The sequence below is a fragment of the Embiotoca jacksoni genome, unplaced genomic scaffold (genome assembly GCF_022577435.1).
Source record: "Embiotoca jacksoni isolate LCO1_2020_lvr unplaced genomic scaffold, fEmbJac1.0.p SCAF_23, whole genome shotgun sequence".
Taxonomy (NCBI): Eukaryota; Metazoa; Chordata; class Actinopteri; family Embiotocidae; genus Embiotoca; species Embiotoca jacksoni.
In genome coordinates, this window is record NW_027185374.1 from 2,833,574 (window position 1) to 2,855,708 (window position 22,135).

Below are 22,135 nucleotides of genomic sequence, written 5' to 3' on the forward strand. Positions count from 1 at the left end.
TTGTTCGTTTTGTTTTGCCTTTGTTTTTATTTATATTTGTCATGTCTTATTATAAATTGGTTTGTCACAGTAATCGATCATTTTGATTACAAAGAGCAGAAGCTCGTGCCGTACTTAGCGCCAGAGACTAATTTCACCCTCTATTGATTTCCATTGTCATTGTTTACGAAGCGATCTCGTTTACTCACGCGAGATTTCGCGGGGACCAGAGAGCGCGAATTGGACAAAAACGGAAAGGCGCTCCTCCGCTGCTGCTGCTGCTGCTGCTTCTTCCGCGAACTCGGTAAGGTGGCGATCTCCCAATTCATCACACGACTCCTTTCACTTTCTTATCACGACAAGAAAGCTCACCACAACACAACACACCGGAGCCTCTGTCGGGATTGGACAGCCGTTTACTTCCTGCTGGAAGCGTGTGACGTTAGTGTGCCCGCTAAGCTAGCTCCGTAACGTATTGTCCTTTTTTTTTCTTTTTTTTTTAATCCCGCGGCCACTTTTCTAAAAGTCAAAAATCACATGAACTTCGTCGAAATATATTCTGACACAACAAACAAACAAACAAACAAACAAACAAACACGTGCTGCGACAGCATTCAGATGGCTTGTTGAAACGTCCATCTGTGAGCCTGCCATGTTTTTGTTTTTGTTTTTTTCCTTTCAGTTTCGTTTCGCCCCTGAAAGTGTCCTCGAGTGTCCCGACATGTCCAAAAGAGGAAGCAGCCCCGCCGGGGAGACTGCGACCAAACGAATGAGACCTTTGGAGGAAGGGGACAACAACGTGGACATGGACCAGGGAGATGCTGCTTCAAATCCCCGGGTAGGTACCGGCAATAAATCATCATAAATGGTGTGTTTTATACTGTTATCTGGTGTTTTCTACAGAACATCTCCTGGACTGATGAAGATGAGAAGCCCAGAGAGGAGATAACCTATCACACTGTTGTTAATATAAATATCTTGTGTTTTAGTTGGAGTGTGCCGGTGACATGGTCAGCGACGCAGGGATCGTGGAAAGCATCACGTTGAAGAACTTCATGTGCCACTCGCTCCTGGGCCCGTTTAGTTTCGGGTCCAATGTCAACTTCGTTGTCGGCAACAATGGAAGTAAGTGTTAATATATTAGCGTGTGTTTCTGGTATTTTTCACTCCAATCTGTACATCTCCAGCACACCTCTTCCCAAGTGAGAAGAAATCACTCACGCCCGGTGACACTCGGATATCTCGGCTACAACATCCAACAGAAACTGCCTAATCTGAAATTCATCGCCATCAGAAGGATTTGGCTTCTAGCTCAAATAAATCTGGCTAAATATCCGAGCCAGCGAAAACACTGCAAAATATATATTACCATCTATCTTTTCACTCTCCCTGTTTGAAAACAAAACTAGTTGCAATACAAGCAAAGTTGTATGGTTTTGCAGGAGCATCTCACTGCATTTACCACCAACACTGACAGACACAGAAAGTTGGCAAATGTTCCTTTTTAACTGTGTTTGTTGAATACCACGGGCTCTATTGGGTATGTGTTATCTTTCATACATTTCTGTTTATTACAAAGTCTAACATACAGTTTTTCTGTGCACATCCTTCTTGTGTGACAGGTGGAAAGAGTGCTGTCCTGACAGCTCTCATAGTCGCTTTAGGCGGTAACGCGCAGGCCACAAACAGAGGATCATCCCTAAAGGGTTTCGTAAAGGAGGGAGAAAGGTAAACATTTCACCATCATGTCATGTCCATTATTTTTTTGTCACGTTGGATCTGAGAGAGGTTGTAGCTGCCTCCGAAGACCTGTCAGTTTCCTGGCTACTTCAAAATCAACACTTCTTTGATTACTAGAGCAAACAATTCAGACTGTAGCTAATGTTTTTTTTAAATTATTTTTTAAGGATTCACTTGAATCAGTAGATTTGATCTGCATTTTTGTTTCTTCAGTTCAGCTGACGTATCGATCACCCTGCGTAACAAAGGAAGGGATGCTTACAAACCTGAGGTATATGGTCCAGCTATCAATGTAACTCTGAAAATAACACGTGACGGGCTGAGAACCTACAAACTCAAAAGCAAATCAGGTAAAAAAAATACTCAGAAGTTATTAGTTATTCATTTTCTAAGTTCTTTTCTTCATGTTTGTTTTTTTTTCGCTGTGAGGATAATGATTGAAAAACAAGTTGTTTTTTTCTCCCTTGATAGGTCAATTTATCTCATCCAAAAAGGAAGAGCTCATTTCTATCCTGGACAATTTTAATATTCAGGTATGAGAGATGGAGTTCCAACATGGTACAAATCCGAGATTGTTTTAATGTTTTTTAAAATTCACTACTATCAAATCATTTAGTGCCTTTACTCAAAGGCAGAGTGCTGTCCATCCTGCTACCTTCCAGGTCGGCTGATGCATAATCCATTCAAATGGACCGCCCGTTTGTATTAAACCTATGTTACCATGATGAATCATCATTAATCTGTTTTCTTCCAAAGATCAACAATCCCGTGTCAGTTCTCACTCAGGAGATGAGTAAACACTTCCTACACTCAAAAGGAGAGGGGGACAAGTATAAGGTTTGTTTGAAGTCATTTTATATTTTAGCCATGCAGCTGTGTTGGCCAGACAGTTAACCACACTGACATATCTCAACTAATACATGGATTGCCATGATGTTTTGTACAGGTTCATCTATAATAATCAGTGGGTGAATCCTGGTTATTTCAGTGGTGCTTGTACTTTTTTCCCAGCCTCACCCCCGCATGTTTATATTTTTCTGGATTTTGGGGAAATAGGCTGAAAACTATTGTCAATTTTGTCCAGGCAGCTCTTATGCCACCATAAGGTTGATATTTCTATTTTAGAGTAAAATGAATTGCCATATAATTTGACATTTATCTGTAATGTCATCTTTAATTTATAGATGAAAGCAGATTTTATTTCTTTTGTTTTCTTCTTTCTCTTCAGTTTTTCATGAAAGCCACCCAACTTGACCAGATGAGAGAGGACTTTGTCTACATCAAAACCACCAAGCATGTCACAGAGAATAAAGTTGAGCAACACAGTGAGGTAAGGATAAGTTTCACTGAAATGGATGTATAACAGAATGATGGTAATATTTAGCATATTTATTGGATTTTGAACCCTTTGACTTGAACTAGCACAGCATTGCTAACCTTTTTTGGTAACCCTGCATATTTATGTGAATGCTACAGTGCTTGAAAGACCTGAAAAGGAAGTTTCAGGAGAAAGAGGACCGTTACAAGAGCCTGGGATCACTGGATGAAATGCACACCAAACTGGAGGATCTGCAGAAGCAGATGGCCTGGGCTTTGGTGAGATCCTCTTTGCCCATGCTTCTCGGAAACTGGATTGATGTAGTAATTACTTGAAAGGTCAAGCATTTTGATATCAATGACTGTGAGTGTCTTGTTAAATGTTGCAGGTGATTGAGATGGAGAGGGACTTGGACCCACTGATAAAGAAGCTGGGAGCAGAAAGAGACGCCACAGTGAAATATGATGAGAAGGTGGACGAATGGAAGGTATGACTCTTCTATGGTATTCTTCGTGAAACCCTACTTCCATCACCATACCATAACTCATATGTTAATCATAGTGAATGATGAACCTTGAGCCTAAGTTCATTGATTCTTTTTGAAGAATGGCGTGTCATCAAGTGTTTTAAGTATAATCGATAATTACTATTTATTTAATAACTTTTTGTGTTTGATATCTCACAACCCACTTTTGCTTATGTCCCTGCACAGCCTTCTTGTATCTTCTAACCTTTAAGCCCCATACTTCTTTTATGTTTTTACAACTTTGTTTGTATAAGTTATTTCTGTGTAATGGTGCAGAATAAGATCGAGGAAGCTGAGAAGAAATACAAGCAGATCCAGGAACAGTTGGAGGGGATCACCCAGCAAGTCCAGGAGCTGCAGCCTAAATGTGCTGAGCTCAAGGCTGAAGCCCAGAGACGTAACACCCTTCTCAAGCCCAGCGAGGTCAGAGTTCAGACAGTTGCATTGAAAACACTGCAAGGCACACTTCTGCAGTCAACTCATTCACTTTTGTAAAAGTGTGAAGTACTTTTGAGTGGTAACAGTCTAAGGAAATGTCGTTTAGTGATGTGAACTGTTCAAAGATGAGGTTACTTTAGTGTGTTGTTTGCTGACATGAGGCCTGATTTACAGGGCTGAAATGGCATCTATAGTAACAAGTGCATTCATGTCCCCTGGCAAACATAATGAATATGGAATATGTGTTATAAGTACAATGATGTATTATAGTCCCATGTCATTTTTCATTTTTTAACCAAAACAAAAACTTGTGTAACTTTCCATTACTGTGCACATGTCCTCTGATCTATAGTTTTCTTTTCTGTCATCAACAAATGTGTGGCAGAACATATTTCCTGCTTCATCATCCTATCGGATACAGTCAAGTGCAGAGCTGTTTAAAGTTGCTGTTACCATTGCAATGCTTGTTGCTACTCTGTAAACGTGGCAGTGTTTTTATTCTCAATTTATGTGTGCAATGCAGGTCACCGTCCACAGATGCAAAGCTAATCTGAGGGACCTGGAAAAGGACAGAGTTCAGCTGTCCTCAAGGATAAATGATCTCAAGCTGAGGTAGGATGTCATCTTCTGTTTTGCATTCAGGCTGCAGAATGTGCTTACTTTCTGTTGTTAACTGTGCTTTTTTTTCCGTCTTCCAGTTTATGTCATCATATTTTCTTCCCTGTAGCATCAGTCAGACAACAGGAGCGGAGAGCCAGGCGAGGGCAGCGCGTGTGGAGAAGATCCAGACGGAGCTGGAAAACCTGGCACATCAGATCTCCACTCACAGCCAGCAGATTGACCAGTATGAGCACGCCAGCAGCCGTGCCACAGAAGAGAAAGGAAAGATTAGGTAAGGAAATAGAATCTCTGCACCAATAGTGAATAAATTACACTTACAAAACCAATACATGTTAGTTCCAGGGTAGCTTAAAGACCTGCTTTTGCCATGCCTGACTGAGAATTGTCCAGAAGAGGTTTTAATTGCGCTGTAATAGATGTTTCGGTGTATTTGCACAAGGAGAGAATAAAATTTACAAATGCTAGTTTTATGTGAATCCAGCATTTACTTCTTCCTGTTCTTATTACTGATTACAAATATGTTATTAAAACAGAACTGTGGATACCTTAGATTTCAAGTCCAAATAAACCAAATCTCTCTCAAAAGTTCTCTCAGCAGGCAGAGAAACACTGGCAGGTGGATTGACTTGAATCACAGATGAAGTACATTATTGTTTTTATGTTGGACCAAAATAAAAACAATTAGGGAGAATGTCAGATCCATTCAGCAGTGGAATCACAAATATAGTGATAGCCCGTCACATAATAAAACACCCACCTCCATCTATCTGCAGAAGAGAACTCGAAGTGCTCAAGAAGTCCATTGACGCCACCAGCAGGAACCTGCAGACTATGGAGAGCAGCCGCTCTAATCGGCTGCGGCGTTTTGGAGAGCGCATGCCCGCACTGCTCAGCGCCATCGAGGAAGCTCACAAAAAGGGCCAGTTTAGGCACAAACCGCGGGGACCTCTGGGTAAGACTTGGTACCTACAGGTGAAAATGTTTGTGGCACCCAAGCCTTGACTCCTCTCTCAGCCATTTGAATCGCAAATTCATAACGGCATAAAGAAACACGTTACATTGCTGTGCACTCTGGCTGGTGGTATACGATAGATAACACTTGATTAAGGGAAAATAGAGTGTTTCAGCAGCTTACATGCAAGATACACACAAACTAGAACGTGTGCAAAGTAAAAGAATAACAGCGTATACATTTACATGTTTACATATACAATTGTCGTATGGGAAGGAACATGTTGCTTCCTTCTCTTTTCATATTTCCTTCCCTTCTGCAGGTTACCTTATTAGCTTGAAAAACCCTGAGCTGGCCCTGGCCGTGGAAGTGTGTCTTAAAGGACTGCTGATGGCCTTCACTTGTGACAACCACCAGGATGAGAGGGTGCTGCAGGGCCTTATGGTCAGAGCGCTGCCAGGAGGCCGCAGGCCGACCATCATTTGCAGCAAATTCCTCCCACATGTCCATGATACAAGAAGGGGGTGAGGACAGCTATAGCATTTACAAAAAATGATTACATTTAGTAGTACATTGCCTGGAAGACGTTATTAGGATGGAAGTCCTCCTTCTTCAAAGAGTGATAGTGTTGGCCAGTTTAAATTATTGTTTGTAACAATGCACTAAAGTAACAGAATGTTTTTACTATTTATGAGGGAGTTATAAACAGAAGCAGAGTGCATTGTATTTAGCCACATTTTTATCAAAATTGTGACACAGAAATAAACATTAGCATACAAGTGGTTAGAAATAGTTTGAAAAATGTTTTAAAAATGTGCATGTTTCGATGCTTCTATCTTAATGTGATTACTTATTACTATCAGAGCACATATTAACTCATTTCTTAATTTACTTATACTGAACACAAATTCATGTTAAACACAAGTAGGGGTGAGAGTGTGACAAATATTTATTTTGTGCTGACTGGTACTTTAACATTACAAGAATATCTGAATTCTGTTAGTCAAAAATGATAATGATTAATTTTGTTTATTTGTCAGAGCCGTGAATCACCCTGAATACCCCTCTGTGCTTCAAGCTCTAGAAATTGAAGACCCAGTTGTGATCAACTGCCTGATTGATCAAAGGGGTATAGAGAGCGTTCTGCTCATTAAGGTAACAAGCAAATGCTTCTCAATTACACAACATACTGTGTGTAACCATGGTTTCAAAAGCTGTTGAACTATTAGTAAAGACCAGTTAGAGATGTCTTATGTATATGATATACGGTATAGTATGATGTACTATGGGATATGCCAACTCTCTGAAGGAAGTCTTCATAACTGAACATCAGATAGGGGTGAAACAATGTAGAAGGCTGACGTAAAGGGGCAGAAGTCTCAGGGGTCGGGGACAAAGGTTGCAGTGCCCGAAAAGCACTTCGTTCTACACAGGCAGAATAGGCTTATGACTAATTTTTGTCCTTATGTACACGTGGGACTCCAAAAGGCTGAGACCAGCAGAGGAAATAATTCTATTTGGCTTTAATTCCAGAAGTACCGGGGACTTAAGGAAAGGCCATGACAACAATCGCTGTTTAGTTGACTGGTTAGACCAAGCCTCTGATGAGTTGATCAAATCCAGAGTCATCTGAACACGTGCTTCAATTAGGGGGTAACAACTGAAGGAAACCTGACTTTCCTTTTTTTTCTTTTTTTTTTTTTTAAAGGGAATTAACATGGTCATTGGATGGCTGACCAAAAACTAGTGCAGAGGCTTGTCATAACTTTTTTTTTTTTTTTTTTTTTTTATCTTTCTAAATGCTTAAACTTTCTGATTATTTCCAGGTTTATAGATTATTATATTATTACATTTGAGTGTCTCAGACAGAGTACTCCACTGTATGTTTGGCAAGAAGTAACAAGGAAATGCTTTACTGTACTTAACTGCCAAGAACCTTAAACCTCTTCAAATAATAGTCAAATACTTCTCAGGGAATATTAAATAGTATTTTTTTTTACTTAAAAAGACCCACCCCATACAAAACATGTATCGTGTGTGTGTGTGTGTGTGTGTTTGTGTGTTTGTGTAGAATCGCACCGAGGCTCGGAGAGTGATGCAGGGCCCAAATCCTCCCGCTAAATGTACTCAGGCCTTCTCTAAGGACGGAGACCAGATCTTTACTAACCGTAACTACACTGCCGATCAGTCCAGAGCCAACTATCTCTCAGGAGATGTTGAAGAGGAGATCAGGTGTGTGTCTAAATGTGTGCATTTCTAGTTTGAAAATAATATAACAACAGTAATGCGGAAGCTCAAATTAGTTTCAGATCTATATGAATAGATATCTAGTTGTACATGCTTTTGTCCTGTCTCTTAATACTTTCTGTCACTCTTGTTGTCCCCCTCTCCTGGTTCCTTGCTTTTTTTCTCAGGCACTTAAAAAAGGAGTTAGCGAACCAGCAAGCTCAATCGAGTCGCTTCCAGCTACAGATGAAGAAGTTGGATGAAGACATCAAGCAGAACGATGTTCTACTGAGAAGAGCCCACATTGACCAAAAGATGACTAAAGTAATTATTTTTCCTTTTAAAACCCGGTATTGACGTCTGTCTGACTGAGACATGTTATGAAAACAATAGGATTTTAATGCTGATTTGAAAATTATATTTTAAAAAAAATGTATTCAATTAACAGTGTTTTTGTTTTTTGTTTTTTAAATCATTTTGAGTATCAGACAGAAACATCAGTTCATACTGAATATGTTTAGCAATGTTTGTGAACAAAATAACTTTTAAACCAACATTTTTTTTGTCAGTTATAAATTAGAAATTTATGAGTTTTCAGTTCCAATACAATTCAAAAAGCTGTACCAATACATTATCATTTTTATGAAAGCTTAACACATTATAAAACCATTTACTCTAGTTACATTAAGATAAAATAAACAGTTAGATTTTGAGTTGAAATACAAAAACACACTGCTGCTAAATCCAAAATATATTCCTGAATCACAGTTCTCAAAGCCTTTTACTCTGATACGTAATGACTTTACTCATGAAGTTTGTGTATTTGTTCCAGGACAAAGCCACGAAGCTGCAGCTTGAACTGACAGACCTACAGAATGTGGAAGAGCCTCAGTCAGAGGACCTCAGGCCTCTGGTTTGTGTTTATTCATTGAAAATACATACTCAACCCCACAACACAGAAATGCAGCCTCTTGTCACCGCTGGTGATCTACTGTTGTCCCCAACTCACCACAGGAGGAGGATCTTGAGGAGATTGTCACTAAGGCCTCATCCAAACGTGCCGAGTACAATGAGGCACTAAACCAGACGGCCGACCTGAAGGCCTCTTATGAAAAGGCTGAGCGGGAATACAAGCAGCAAAAAGAGCACATCAACACCATCATTGAAGAGGCTGATTCAGTCAAGGTAATAATGCAAGACAGACCCAACACAGCGCATGTGCAGTCACTGGCATAATAAATCTTGTAATGCTTCAGGCTTTGAATTAGAATATGCACTTAAAAAAGAAAAAGAAATCCTGTATGTGCTTTGGTGGAGAACTAGGTGGTACTTGAGTATCAGGAATGCACAATTTATTTCAATCTAAATTTAAAGGCATATGATTTTCCTTTTCTTATCAAAGCAAACTTTAGTTGTGATTTTCATTCAAAGAATGTCTGAATTGTTTGTGTTGAGTTGCCATTTGTTCCAATGGATATGTTGTTTCCAGAGGATGAAGTGAGGGCAGTTTTGCCTCAGCTGAAAACACAAGCCTCTGTACAGAGCATATTTCCCACTGCTACTCCACTGGAGAAGTCTTACGTTAGTTCCCTTTTTCTGTATATTTTAGCATAACATTTTTACTGGTTGAGAGGTAAAGTCAAAAAGCATATATTTTATATTTATATATATTTAAGCATATAGCCAACCTAAACATGCTGAAGAAGCTGTTTATTTTATTTCTAAGTTGATGTATGCTTGTCATTTGATGATTTCAGCAGTCCAAGTTCCCCATAGCAGCAGCAGCAGCAGTTCATGTGGCTATTTATTACTTTGTCCTGCTACAGGAGGAGCTCAGTAAAAGTGACCAGGAGGTGATGAAGTGCAAACATCACAAGAAACATTATGATGAGAAACGCAATGTTCATCTTTGTAACATCCAGACTCTCGAAGCCAACCTGAAAGTTAAAGAGGAGGATCTGGAGGTACGCCTTACTGTACTCTGAGGGGTGTTTCTGTAATCCTTGAACAACGTTCATCTTAGTAATCGGGCCTTTGTTTGGAGAGTTTTATAACTATCAATTTGTTAATGCTGGAGACTGTTTATCTTTTACTTGCATTTTGTGTCAGAAATGAATGGTTTGCTTTCGCTCTGCGGTTCAGGGGTCTGTTGCCAAGGCCACAGAAATCTGTCCGGAGCGGCTGGAAGTCCGTCGGACAGCCAAGAGCCTGGACAGTGAGATCAGCCGCTTAAAGGCTAAGATCACTACCCAGCAGGAACAACAGGGGGACCGCGAAGAGGTTGTGAGGTATGTTACTTCGGTCCATGCATCAGATGACAACGTAATAATTGGCACGCGTGACAAAGCTTCCCCTGATGCTACTACGAAACACGTGCTTGTTTTTCATTTCGCTTATCAAATCGCAGCACCGCCACCACACCAAACTTCGGCTGCTTGTCTTGCCGTGTTCACTCATCTCTTTCCCACATCCAGGCAGTACCAAGAGGCTGTGGTGAACTACAAGAACATGGCACAGCAAATGAAGAACCTCAACAGCTTCATCAAAAGCCTCGACAGTATCATGAACCAGAGACTCACGGTTTACGCAGATCTCAGAAGGCAAGTGGTGAATCCACAGCTCGTTGTAATATCAGTGAATTTTCTCTGTAAAATAAATGTAGTCTCCTGCAATCTTAATTGTAGAAGTACTGCATGTTGCTTGATGCGTTTTTCTCTTGGTGCCCTAGGTTCCTCTCGGCTCGCTGTAAATACTACTTTAATAGCATGCTGGCCCAGAGATGCTACAGTGGAACGATGACCTTTGACCACAAGAATGAAACCCTCTCCATCTCCGTAAGAAGAGCAAAACATTTCATTGATTTGCATTTAAAAAGTACAACACTTAACCGTGAAGTGGTAACTCCCAGTATTTTTGCAAATAAACTGTTATAAAATGGTACTATTCTTAATATTCCACGTTTAAAATGGCGAATCATCTGAAATGCTTTCTATATTTTTCATGCCCCTGAATATGAGTCTTTTTGTCGTATCAACAAGTCATGTTTCCACAGCACTGATTTCTTGTACATACCTGACTCCGATTCCTTCACCACTCCTGTGCAGGTGCAGCCAGGACAAGGAAACAAGGCTGACTTGAGCGACATGCGCTCCCTGTCGGGCGGCGAGCGCTCGTTCTCCACTGTTTGCTTCGTTCTCTCTCTCTGGGCCATCACGGAGGCGCCATTCCGCTGTCTCGACGAGTTTGATGTTTACATGGTAATCGGAGACGATTTTATTGACGTTTTGGGCTCCATTTAAACGACCTAAGCGCGCAGTCTGAATCGTCATTTGGGGAGTGTCCAAACCTCTGCTAGTTTAACAGCAGCATTCGAGAGAGACGTCACGAGACACCTCATACGTTGCGTCGCACTGGTTGCCGAACCGTTCCCACTGTGTTTGTCCTTTTTGGAGGTAACGGTGTCCCTGGGTATTTTGTTTTGTTTAATTAGGACATGGTGAACAGGAGGATTTCCATGGACATGATGATGAAGGTCGCTGATAGTCAGCGCTACAGGCAGTTCATATTCCTCACCCCGCAGAGCATGAGGTAACCACCGACACAACCAACATCACAATATGTGATCATATACTGTACTTGTGTGTCAGAGCAGTTAGACCACCCGGGTGTTGATTTATTGACTTAAGCCCTGTATATTAAATTAATTAAAGAGTAAATGAGCTATGATGGACTAAACCATGCAGGAGTAAAGGTTGTGTGATTTCAGTACGCTGCTTGGTTTACAGAGCACCAGCCACATGACCTTGAATGCACGTCCCCATTGTCATTGTTGTTTTTCCTCTTTTTTTTTTTTTTTTCTTAGTTCTCTTCCAGAGAGCAACATCATCCACATCATCCGCCTCAAAGATCCCGACCGCGGCCAAAACAACACACAAAGAAGTCCGGACGAGGACCAGTAATGTTGTTATCTCAGTTTAGTGTCAAATGCGTGGCAGAAAAGCCTGTTTGTAGAGAACAGTTGTAACTTTGAAGATGTTCAGCCACTTTGCCGTTGTTCATGTGAAATATTATATGTGTTCCCCCAAGAAGTGTTGCAATTTTAAGCTTTCAGTTTTACTTGGAGAACTGTCAGGAGCAGCTACAAAACACCAAAGGGCTGAACTATCTCCTGTGTTTGATAATATTGCTTTGTAAAAATGTTGTTTATTAAAGGAAAAAGGTTGAGAGGTGTTTTGGTGGTTTCATTCATGGTTCAGTGGTACAGTGGGGGATATCGAGGCTCATTTTTAACCCATAGCACAAGTCTTTTTCTACCTCGAGCTTCTCAAACCTTTTGACTTCTGAAATACTTTTGACATGAACAAAATTCCACTCCAACCCATTTACAGTATTGGCATGGTGACATGACATACCGATATTAAAAGAACTTTTAAGAAACCATATTTTACTCAAAACTTAAGCTAAATATGTAACGGGGCACTGAAAGATGTCACAGATCCAATCTGGTGCTACACATTTATTGAAGTTGTTTCTGAAAATTGTAAAAATATCTTTCAGTGGATCATCGATACGCAGCGTTTTTACACTTATGTCTAACGGAGAATCTCATTTAACTCAACATACAGAAAAACCTAAATAACAGAAATCTACAAAAATAAAAGAGTATATCATCTTTCCACGTATTCTGAGTAAAAACCTGTCTCCTTAGAGTTTATATGAACGATGTTCTGTAAGTATAACACTAGATTCATTATTTAACAATCATGAACAGTGAGACTCTCAAAATACAAGATGAACAAGGCGGGCTTCCTCAGAAGGTAAACATACTTAGATTTAATTTTATGTATCCAACACATCAGTTTGAAATATTGAGGTTCAAATTAAAGTATGTTTAATAGAAACAACCTCTTTTCACAGCTTTTTTTGTTTTTGCTGGATGTAAAACTACAGTGTGTCTGTGTCCAGAATGTAAAACCTGAGCTTCAGAAGGAGCAGATCACTAAATTAGGAAAGATAATTACAGGAGATAACGGCTCGGGAAGGTCTTAGAATAAAAACAAACGTCGCGTCATGCCTGTCGGTGAAACTTAAAACCTAAACAGCTGCAGCAATATCTGACTTTCTCACGCGAGACTTCCCTGTGCCCCCCCCCCCCCTCCTCCCCGAGCATACGCTGCTCACACAATAACACTGACCCCTGCTGGCTGTTTACTGACACTACTGCGTAATACTGTGATGAATAACACTGTGCCCAAACCCTAATTTGTATCAGCAAGTTTACCAGTACATAGGATTTATCAAAAGTAAATTACAAACAGACATGACGTCATTGTTTTGATTAGGTAGGCTATATCTCATAGTTATGACAAAATTTCCCTGTGTATCTATCAATCAACTTCTCCTCCAGTGTTGTTGTTTACTGTTTAAATATTTGAAAAAGAAAAACTAACGTTGTTTTGGCAACGTTTTTATGTTCATTTTCGTCGGAATATACGTTTCAATTTTAAGAATGAGCAGCTGTCACTTTCGAAACAAAAACACGAGCAGGTTCAACCTGTTCAAAGGTAAGGCTGAGTTCAGACTGCAGGCAAATTACATTATTTTGTAATTATATTTCATATTAAATCATATTTAATTAAGCAATATTACAGTTAAATGACATTAAAGCACACCCTCGAGTGTAATATTGCGATTATACAACAAATGACCAACTAAATAAAATATGTAATCTAAATGTATTCATATTGTGGGGCAATTCGCTCTCAAAATATACAACCTCTTGTTGTGAGCACCCTTAGATTTACACGCTTTCTTTTTAATCCAAAATTTAATTACACAAGGATGTTCATTATTTCCTAGATTAGACAGTAGGCAGTGTTAGGTGTTACAACTCATGTTTAGATAAAAACAAAAATAACTGAACAATTTTAACCATACATTTGTAGGTGTCACATTAGCATGAAATCACAGATTAAAAAAAAGAAAACATTCAGGAGCTGACAGGATAAAGCAATTAAATAGACATAGTTAGAAACATCTAAGTTTACGGTCCATAATGGAAACACAAAATGAGTCATTTTGAACTATTTATTTCTTAAAGGTTTTGATAAAATCTAATATTTTTGTTGACAGTGTCAGTATGGAAAATGAATCATAAGTCTCATTAAGAAAAATAGACTAGTATGCAGCAAAGTTCTGCTGTAACCTTGTAGAGTTTGAACACACTTTCAAACTGAATCCAGCATGTAATGTAAACTTAAATGTCTTCGTGTGGGTTTATTATTGTCAGCTTGTAGGTGACCTACTGTCAACAACTGGACTAGTATAGCACATGGTGGTGAATTGTGCAGGTTAAGTGTACCGTGTGCCTGTAATTATTGGTCATAAGCACAGATTTGTTAGGACGGACACACACACACACTCTATAGTCATTTTGATCAACACATTCCACTGGAAGCTCTGAGACCTACCGAGGTCAGTCAGAGGAGGAGGAGGAGGAGGAGAAGGAGAAGGAGGAGGACAGATTTGCACCTTTAAGATCTCTGTGCCAAATCCCACGCACTAGGCGGACCATTGGAATGTTTTTCCACTCATGCACATAACGTCTGTTGACAACATTCCTGACCTCCTGAGGAAACCGGCGCCTTTCATTGCTTCTCTGAGAACAGCAACAAGCAGACAACATGAAGCCCAAATCTCTTCAATCCAGGCTGTTTGGCAGGCATTCAGCTGCAGCATTAGGTGAGGCACTGAGCACGCATGCACCAAGGTATCAGCGGCATGTGGACCGTGCGGATCACCCAGAGAAACGGGATCGATCTACCAACAATGACGGCCAGCAAGTGACTGACCACAGCAGAGAAAATGAGAAGTGCCGCAGAGAAATAGACTTCGCCTTTCTGCCAGAGAGGTACGAGCCACTGATAGATGATGAGGAAGTCAAGGCAAAAGAAGAGAAGAAGAAAAGGAAGAAGGAAAACTACAAGAAAGTAAAGAAGGTTGGTGTTTTATTCTCTACTTTTTGCTACAATTAGGCTATTGATTTTCAAGCTCTTAAGTGTGTGTTCTTACGATATTGTACTGATCTAAAATAGATCCTTCCTCTCGTAACTTTTTGTCTTTTTTTTTTTGTAGGTTCAGTCTGGGTAAGTTAAAGTGTTTTCAGTGTGGCATCAATCGGCCTCAATCAGTTTTATGAATATGGGAAAACCGAAAACTCCCTAATTAATTCATCTACACAAATCTACTGTCAACATCACCCTGTAAAGTATCGTGAAAATCAGGATATACAGCTGATTTTCACAAGCCACTAAAATGCAGTGAGAATAAAGTTAAACAAACATGATTAGCGTTTATTATAGTTGAGATTAAAGATTTCTACTATGAGCACACAAATGTGACAAGTGCATTTTGTCTGGCAACCTGCAGCTCCAGCTCATCTCCAGAGATTAATCTATTAATCTACCCTCAGTCTTCCCTAAATGATCTTTTTTTTTTGTATTTTTTTTTTGTATGTGCTTTTAGTTCATCTTTTTATTCTTGATTACTCTTTTTCTTACAAAGTAATGCTGCACAGCCTGTAAAGCATCTTTTGCCATCACTGGGTTGGTCCTGTTGACAACTGGCAGGATTGCTTTATTACCCCATATTCACGTGTGGCATAAGGAAACGGCTCGTGGATTATGAGAAACAACATTATTGCTATAAATTTATCAGTGACAGACACGTTTCTTCATACTGAACTGTAACTCATCAATTTTTAACAGTTGGGTTTGCCTCAGAATACGAGCTTTAAACAGGCCACCGCTGCACATGCTCCCTACCTCTTCTATCTACTGAGGAAATCGTTTTGTTTTTTTAAGTACAAAAAGTAAAGGTTTTCCTTTGTGCTGCATAAACCACTTTTGTATGCATTTTTTTAAATATCAGATTAATATGAACTTGAAAGTGCCGTGTTAGGCTTGCTATAAGCTAATAGAGGACTTTGGTGAACCAATATTTTTAACAGGAACCTCACATTGATTAAACTTCTGTCTTTTCTTGTAGTTCTGAGGAGGGTAAGTTGAATTGTGTTCTGCATCCATTTAAAATATAAAAAATTAAAAATGGTAACAATCAGCTTCATTCAAGTTATCTTGATATTCTCTTTAATTATTAAAAAAACTGTAAAATAAGGCTAATGAAGCTTTTTACAACTGTTGATTCATAGTAATGACTCTAGTTCAGGTGATCTGATCAAGTTAAATGACAAAACCAGCAAGATAATAATTGCCTTTACTTTATAAATTGTCCTGAAATAGTCAAATGTGCACACTTTGTTTCATTCTGATACTGCATGCTTCCTATTTTCTCCAGTGGGTGTAAAATTGGACTGAAGTTTCTGATTACAGAGGTAATACATGACCACAAAAGTTCCTCTACAGCAGCAGGTTTATGACAGAGGAGAGAGGAGAAGAAGAAGAAGAAAGAACGGGCAAGAACTAGTCACACCTAGATTTTAACCTTGGCATTAACCTAGATGGTGAATGTTTGTTTTTCATATCTAACCTATGATGGGAAGTTACAACAGACCTGTTGGCAGCGTATTCACTGCCAAATTGCTTTATAACTGCTGCTCATGTTTGAATTATCAGGGAAAGGCCTCTGGAATCTAATCTGAGCCAATGTGACTGAGATAAATTCCCTCTATGAACAGAATCTTATCAGTCTGCTGAAAACATCCTGAAGAAGGTCAGGTAAAAAATTCATAATAAAACAGGCTGCTGGTGGGTTATTTCATGTGTTTGTTTGGTAATTAAACCAACATTCAAACTGATGCATTCTCATGTGGATGTACAATTTAATAGTTGCTGTATTTTTGGAAAAGGTCTGACTTCCGTTATCCGCCACAGTTAGTCAGCCCTTTCCTGTCCAAAGACAATAGAAGACAATGGTGTTCACAGGACTCCTTTATGCTTTGACTTTGACTGAGCCGCTCCTCCTGCTGCGCTATTGTTCAAAAGCATCACATGTACAGCCGTAAAATCATGTCCTAACTCCGATCTTAATCTCATATTATTTTTATTTGCTTCTGTTGAAATCCCTCGGATCACACAGCATCAATCATTTCAACACCGGGGGAATAAAAGTAATTACGACGTGATTCAACCTGGATGCTTTTTGTCTTCTTTTGTCCTCTTCCGAAAGACAAAGCAGATTTCCTTAAAATAGTTTTCACAATACTAATTTGAAGATGGGTTTCTCTATTTTTCAGAATGTTGGAAAGGCGCTCCGTTCCACCTGGAAGTGTGTGATGCTTGGTCTGTACAATTTTGCTCTTGGCTATTCTACCCCGATAACAGTGGCAGCTACTTTTGTCCCTGACTTTCACCCGGGCAGAAACAGGATCTGAGCCAAACTGCATGGATCACCTTCAGTTTGTTTTCAACCAAAACCAGCAACCAATGGATACTGACCAAAGACTTTTGATATCTTCATAATGGTTGTGCATTTGAAATTGCATTTTTATATGTTCGCAAAAGTTTAAAACAAACATTGATTTATATGTTTACTGTGCTGTATGACTAAGTTGTAAAGTTCTGCCTTTGCATTCTAGCCAGTTATCGTTATTGGCTGCTGTGCTTTTTGTACTGTGATATTTCCAAATGTCTTCCATGAAAAAGTTATGTTGTTGATTATTAATTGTAGATCATAAATTCCTTATGTCATCTTGTGTGTCTTCTTCTACAGTATAGTCAAAATATACATTGTGCCAGGGTCCCACATTTACATGGTTAGGATCCTAAAATCAGAGTGTCTGTAAAATTGCTCTTTGCATTGACCCAGTGTGCTCTATATATACTCCTTAAGCCTAAATCACATGCTGCTCATGCACTTATTAAACTTTACCTTAGATACTGATGAATATGTGATCTTTTTCACTTGCAGAATGTTTTTGATCAGGCCTCTAACTGGTGTTTGCATGCGTGCCAGGATAACATGGGAATGTGGTAGGTAGGTAGGTGGTTACTTTATTAATCCCCAAAGGGAAATTTTTGAATACCTACAGCCAGACAGCATTTCCAGGAATATGGACTGTAGTTGAAGACAAAGTGAGTCAGTGCAGATACTTCTGAAAGGTATTTAGAAGCAGGAAGTGGGCATGCATAGAGAGATGAAAGCCGTGCCTGTATTTAATGATTTCCGGAGTATTTTTAAACTCCATAACTGTCAACTCTGCTGTGAGATAAACAATGCTGATGACTGTTGGAAGTGGCGATTTTGAGGCTTTGGCTAAATGACGATGGACTCCAAATTTAAGAGGATTCTCTGTCTGGAAAAAAATAAAAATAAAATGTTGTCCCTAAGATTTCAGTGTTTCTGTATGTTAAAGTTTGATCATGTGGAAAGGTAAGGAAAGTATGACAAGCTCGAGTGTAATAAAACATGAATGAGTGTTCACCAAAAAAAACAACTAATTTCCATTTGATTCTGCAGTGATAAAAAGTGTAGCTACATTAAACTGCATTTAAAGATGATATAAAGAACAAAGAGAATTGATCAAATCCAATAAAGGAAAGTATAACCAAGTAAAAAAAAGAACCGTTTTTACACATAACTGCGTGCAAATACAGTTTTTTTTTGTTTGATCTAATTTAATCAAATTTATGAAGGAAAACAAACGATAAGCAACGAAGAAGAAGAGGAACAAAACGATTGGTCGCTTCTGTGACGTCACTCGACTGCGGCTGGAAAGCTTCCGCATTTCAGCCTTGTTTACATGAGACCCAGCTGAGCTGCAGTCTGTGGATCAAAAAAAAAATTAATGTTTCCTGAAGATGACGGACCAGAAAGCGGAGAATATTAGCTCCATCCCTATCGACGGATTCAGCAATTTGAGAATAACGTCGATATGGACGTTTCTCATGTCCGTAAGTTACATTTTTGTTGTTGTTTCTGTGACTCGGGAGGCCAAGCATGCCACGAGGATAGCAAGCACAGCTGACGCATCAAATCAATCACCTTTCAGTGATCAATGCGCGTTTGTGGCGGTTCAATAAGCGGCTGTGTGACGTGTGCTTCTCGTGTGGTTTTGCAGGTGCAGTGGTCGGAGCCGTGGCTCGTCGGGCTGCTGGTGTTTCATGTTGTGTGCTTGTTCCTGACTGTGGTGACCTGCAGGTACTACAGAGCTCAGATCTGCCACTTCCTGCTCATGGGTACGTATATATGTATATATGTATATATGTATATATATATGTGTGTACGGCATATGAAAAAAAAACCCTGCAGGACCATTATTTATATGAACTACGAAGTCACTTCTTGAAACAAAAATGTCCTGAATATCTGAGAATCTTCATTGTTTATGTTTTTACTCCGCAAATGGATGACTTGTTTGTATACAACATAAAATCAAGTAAACAAGCAAAAAAATAACGTCAAAATCACATCAACAAAGTACACGTATCTTAAAAAAAAGCAGCGCTCTGATAGATAATAGTAATAATTTGAGTGATTTGTTGTCTTTTGTCTTCTTACCTCGCTGTTCTTTTTCTCGTGCTCCGGTACGGTCGCAGTCCCGGACAGACGCATCGGCCTCCCTGAATACGACATACAGAAATCAGAATATTGTCAGATATTAAATGCAAATACACTCATTTTGTAGATTCGCAATATTTAAAACAAATTTCCAGGTGGCTGAAAAATAACCTCAAAAATGCTTTCCTCCAGTGAAAAACACAATCTCATAACGGTGTCAGTAAATTCTGTATAACCTGTTTGGATTTGTTTACAGCAGCTCATTTTCAAAGGTAAATGACCTCATGCTGACATGAAAGCTGGAGTGACGACATCGTAGTGTGTCATCAGTCTGTTGTTGTTGTTGTTGTTGTGTTCACTGGCTGACTTCCCCTCTCTCCACAGTTGCCCTGGTTTATAGCGCTGAATATCTAAATGAGCTGGCAGCCATGAACTGGAGGTAAGACCATTGTTCACCAGTATTTGTTGCAGTTCTTATGTGTTAATTAATGTGTGATATTAAGCTTTCATTATTGTTTTGCAGGTCCTTTTCTAACTTCCAGTACTTTGATTCCAAGGGCATGTTCATATCTTTGGTCTACTCAATTCCTCTTCTGCTCAATGCTGTAATCATCGTGGTACGTTTCGCTGTTTGTTTTCCAGCTTGTCACATCAACTAAAATGTCAAAAACACAATACCCAACAGCATGTGTGTGTGTGTGTGTGTGTGTGTGTGTGTGTGTGTGTTACACTCTAACAGATGGTGTGGGTGTACAGGACCTTTTCCACTATGACTGAACTGAAGACACTTCAGCTGAAGAGAAAGGCCCGCAGGGAGAAGAGAGAGAAAGATGACTGATCCTTCTCTTCATGTCCGTAAATGGGCTTCGTTTGGAATCGCTCATTTGCTAATCCTGAATTTTGGAAAAGGAAGGCACATTCCATCTTGTGACTAAAAAGAGATTGTTCGTTGATGTCGAGAATGTCAGGAATGAGTGTCTTTTTCTGGTAATGACTGGTGAAATATGCTGCTGACTCTACTGTACACGATGAGATTTGTGAGGACCAAAGGACATTTATGGTTTTGTATTCAATGCGTGTTAAAATGCACAAACAAGATAAAATAATGTGTTTTTGGATTACTTTTATGTGGCTGTTGATTTCTGGGTGACTCATCTTTACATACATAGAAAGTAATGTATACAGAGACTGAGGGAGGCAAAATGACCTTACAGAACCAGTATAATTGAACATAGCTACAAAATCATGGAAGTTGCATTCATTGTCCCGATGCACAGCCCCGATAGTTCAGTCTCATCACCCCACAACAACTAACAAGCTAATGTGAGCTGAACCGCACTCTAAAATAAAGTCGTGCAATGCCACCCTAACTGGATTTGTGTCCCGGGATCGTCTGAACTCGTCTGACATCTCACACAGCTGTGGGGGGTTGGTAGGGGAAGTGAGGTCTTGTGACCTGTCAGTAGGTCCTTAGAGGCGGCGCAGTCCTCTACATGATGGGATTTCCTGCATGTTTCAACCCTCCCCATCTCTCCTGATCTCTCTTTCTCTGACTGCAGGGTGTTATTCAGCCACTATCCAGATCTGAGCAGTGTTCCTTTTTCCCTCTGAGGCGAGAAGAGCCCGAATATAAACTTCAGCTTTCATACAAAACCAATAATGAACCTTCATCCATAGATACAGTATACCAACAACACGGCATTTCTCACGTCTGAGCTCTTGTCTAGGACAGTAGCAGCTCCCATTGTCACTTAGGATGCAGAAGAAAGGCAGCGACATGACACTGAGATTTGGGTGTGTAGTGTTGAGGGTGCCTCGAACACAGATGAATGTACGCTTCTCGTTCTTTAAAATGATTTTATAATATATAACAATACAACTTTTTAACATGTAAAATATATGACCATGCCAGGCTTTTGGTATATAAAATTGATGGCTTTCTGCTTCAGTGCATCTACATCTCCTTTTCTGATATGTTATTAAGCATTAATTGCTGATATATATAAAACTTGTAGGGATAATCTGTGCTGTAGCTTTGCAGTTTTTACTCTTAGATGTTTTTGGTCTGCTTGGCTACAATATAAAGTGTGCAGAGAACAATGCAATTTTCATTTCTTATATAAAACAGGCAGGAAAAAGCACACAAACAAAGTGCCAAGGTATTATACACTATATGAAGTTTGGAAAAGTCAAGTCATTTTGAAGTATAAATACTGCAGGTTAATGTTGGCCTCTTTCTAGTTTCAGTAAAAGCTCAGGAGTGATAGTGCACCACTAGAAGGCAGCATGGGCTAAATGACCCGAGACTTGCAGCTATAGTTTGGGAGACTTTTCCTCAACTCACACTTCATTTTTTATCTTTTATCTCTGCCCAGATTTGACAGGATGCCCTACCCCAACCATGCTGTTGTTTTTATTTTATTTATATGACTCCCTGCTTGTTTTCCCAGATTAATCCGATATGTGTTGGCATGCTTTCCCTGCATTCATCTGTCAGGGTGCATTAAGAGTAGACATGAGTGATTGGATTGCAGTCACTGGGAGTTACCCAAGAGGACAGGGAGGAAGAGGAATAAGTGGATTGCATCGTCAAAGGTGGTGATGTGAGCGAGTAGGCGTTTGTACAGACTGATGTGAAAGTTGCAGCCAAATTTACCAGTCCATATATCTGGGATATAAATCTGGAGCAGTGTGTTGCACAACAATCAGTCAGCTGCAGTCCTGTGGGGGGGGAAAACTCTTTGGATGGAAGAAAAGTACACCACCTGTTAGAAGTAGAACCGTGGAGATCATCTTTCCAATTGAATTGGAAATTGTA

At 39.6% G+C, this 22,135-nt stretch overlaps 2 protein-coding genes across 2 annotated transcripts; both read left to right on the forward strand.

Annotated features, from left to right (window-relative positions):
• Nucleotides 1-211: 211 nt before the first annotated feature.
• Nucleotides 212-12,030, forward strand: LOC138203408 (structural maintenance of chromosomes protein 6). The gene is made up of 27 exons (XM_069158234.1): nt 212-283; nt 662-817; nt 969-1,104; nt 1,602-1,707; nt 1,933-2,069; nt 2,191-2,252; nt 2,476-2,556; nt 2,948-3,049; nt 3,196-3,315; nt 3,426-3,524; nt 3,840-3,986; nt 4,525-4,613; nt 4,729-4,893; nt 5,396-5,574; nt 5,897-6,098; nt 6,615-6,729; nt 7,646-7,806; nt 7,989-8,124; nt 8,633-8,713; nt 8,815-8,985; nt 9,627-9,764; nt 9,943-10,088; nt 10,275-10,400; nt 10,529-10,634; nt 10,905-11,057; nt 11,291-11,388; nt 11,663-12,030. Exons 2-27 carry the CDS (start codon nt 701-703, stop codon nt 11,757-11,759), a joined length of 3,270 nt encoding a protein of 1,089 aa, XP_069014335.1. The 5' UTR covers nt 212-283; nt 662-700; the 3' UTR covers nt 11,760-12,030.
• A 6,505-nt stretch (nt 12,031-18,535) lies between these two features.
• On the forward strand, nt 18,536-20,438 carry tmem18 (transmembrane protein 18). Its single transcript, XM_069158240.1, has 5 exons — nt 18,536-18,710; nt 18,878-18,995; nt 19,702-19,756; nt 19,841-19,934; nt 20,057-20,438. The coding sequence occupies exons 1-5, from the start codon at nt 18,618-18,620 to the stop codon at nt 20,153-20,155; spliced, it is 459 nt and encodes a 152-aa protein (XP_069014341.1). The 5' UTR covers nt 18,536-18,617; the 3' UTR covers nt 20,156-20,438.
• Nucleotides 20,439-22,135: the final 1,697 nt, after the last annotated feature.